The sequence below is a fragment of the Onychostruthus taczanowskii genome, unplaced genomic scaffold (assembly GCF_017590055.1).
Source record: "Onychostruthus taczanowskii isolate IOZ18803 unplaced genomic scaffold, ASM1759005v1 scaffold20, whole genome shotgun sequence".
Taxonomy (NCBI): domain Eukaryota; kingdom Metazoa; phylum Chordata; class Aves; order Passeriformes; family Passeridae; genus Onychostruthus; species Onychostruthus taczanowskii.
Window position 1 is genome coordinate 8591228 of NW_024499240.1, and position 1983 is coordinate 8593210.

General features: G+C 56.4%; 1 protein-coding gene across 11 annotated transcripts in view; it reads right to left on the minus strand.

Annotated features, from left to right (window-relative positions):
• The window catches only part of PIKFYVE (phosphoinositide kinase, FYVE-type zinc finger containing), a 62813-nt gene extending 61241 nt beyond the window's left edge, over nucleotides 1-1572 (minus strand). For 8 of the 11 annotated variants that reach the window (XR_005952567.1, XM_041403494.1, XM_041403492.1 and 5 more), the window contains exon 1: nucleotides 948-1085. Coding sequence is in view for 9 of the 11 variants with exons in the window: in XM_041403494.1 (XP_041259428.1) it covers nucleotides 948-976 (29 nt within the window). In the remaining 2 variants the exon portion in view is untranslated. Of the gene's footprint in view, nucleotides 1-947; nucleotides 1105-1492 lie in introns of those variants that run through there. The other 3 variants (XM_041403487.1, XM_041403493.1, XM_041403491.1) reach the window with 3 other exon arrangements.
• Nucleotides 1573-1983: the final 411 nt, after the last annotated feature.

Below are 1983 nucleotides of genomic sequence, written 5' to 3' on the forward strand. Positions count from 1 at the left end.
TTGTGTGGCAAGGTTTGACTTTTCCTACAAAGAATGCCAAAAAGATGTATCTGCAAGTCATTCACATGACTTCTCAGTGGACTTCTGCTTGTTGCTCTGTACAGTAAGCACCTTCAGCTCAGAGCTTCTTTTGCTATTCACATGTCCTCAGGAAAGAAAGCAGAGAGGCACCATTTACTAAGTTTCAAGAGAAACTTTGTTCAGATTCTTTATGTAAGGCTGAGTCTTAGCCTTCCACATCCCTCTGCCCTGCAAATCAGGGTATGTTGTTTTGTTGTTCATTTCACCAGTATTATTCAAACAGGTGATTTGAATGTACTTAAACACCAGAGTTCATGGAACATTTTCCTTGAATCACACTCTTCAGGCAAGTTTGGAATTGTTTCTTCAATCTTAAGGCAACTAATAGTTTGCTTTTTAAATGCTGAACATACAACAAGGGTGTACCTTCACACACAATACCACATTAAAAATCCTACTACGAAGTCAAACAGTTTTGTAGGAAACTATGTTCCTATTTCAGCAACTGACTATAGCCTGGCAAAATAAGAGTTACAAGCAAGTCTCTGAATGTGCATTAAATATGTATATATATATATGTGTATAGATAGATAGATATAGATATATGTATAGATAGATATATATATGTATATATGTGTGATTATAGAAACTTGCATTTCAAGGGGGTAAAATCCCATAACTGCTTCTGTCACAGCAGTACTGGTCTAATTAAAACTATTAAAAAGAATAGCATTATACCTAGCGTTAGCTCCAGAAACACCAAGATCTTCTGTGCTTACAACACAGCAGCTGTAGAATCTATCGGCCTTTCTATGCTTTAGCTGTCCCACTAAAGGGAAAATACTCCCCCCCATCCCACCACAAGAAACCAAGAAATAGTCACTTCTTTGTATAACATGGGAAAAGGGAAAGCAAGGTGCACATACCGGTCAACAAGCACAAAACCAGAGTACATTCCTCACAGCATCCTCACCAACAGCCACGGGAACGTATCTAAAGCCAGTCGAAGCTGCAGCTTCAGCAACCACCAACTCATCACCGACACAATCCGGAGTACGAGGGTGAGCCCCCCTTCCCACAGGCCCTGCCGCTCCCCGCAGAGCGGCGCCGGGACACCCAGCGTCCCACAGCCCCGACCACAGCCGCCAGTGCCGGGAGGACTCGGCCCCTCCTGCTTACACACACACCACCGCCGGGCACCGGATCACACAGCCCGATGCGCGCCACCCGCGATTCAGACATAACTGCGCGGCTGACACGCTTCGCTCTCCCCTCTGTGCAGGGGACACCGCCGCCTTCCCCCGCCCGGGATGGCAGTCCCGGGGATCGCCTGCGACGGGACGGCGCGGATGCGGTGAGCAGCGAGCCGCGGAGAGCCGCCACCGGCCGCTACCAGGGGCCGGCCCGGGCAGCCCGGAGAAGGCCGGCGGAGCAGGGGCCCCGCGGCGCGGCCCTGGCGGGCGGTGCTCACCTGCTGCCCGCGGCTGCGGTGCCGGTGCTGGGGCGGCACCGCCGCTCTTCCTTCACCGCCCGGCCCGGCAGCGCCCGGCCCCGCCCCCCGGCCCTTCGCGGTGCTCCGGCCGGGCGCGGCGCACCCGGGCTGCTGCCTCGGGAGCCGCCGGCAGTGCGGCGAGCCGGAGTGTCCCGCGGGAACTTGGAGTGCGCCCTATTTTATTAATATCCCCTTCTCTTCTATTCCCGCCCCGTGGTTCCTCCCCGGCCACTCTCCCCGCCTCGCCCCAGCCCCAGAGAGGTGCCCGCCGCTGCCCTCGGGGCCGTGGTGTCGACACCGCCGCCCCAGCCCCAGGGGACCAGCCCGTGCTCGCTGTGGGCACCGCATCCCTGCGCTGGGCTGCGGCGCTCTCCCGGGCCGCGCCCGAGCCCCCGGCGCCGGCGGGCTCCCGGGCACTCACTGCGCGGGGCCGCCAGAGCGCGGAACGGGCCCGGCCCGGAACGGCAGCC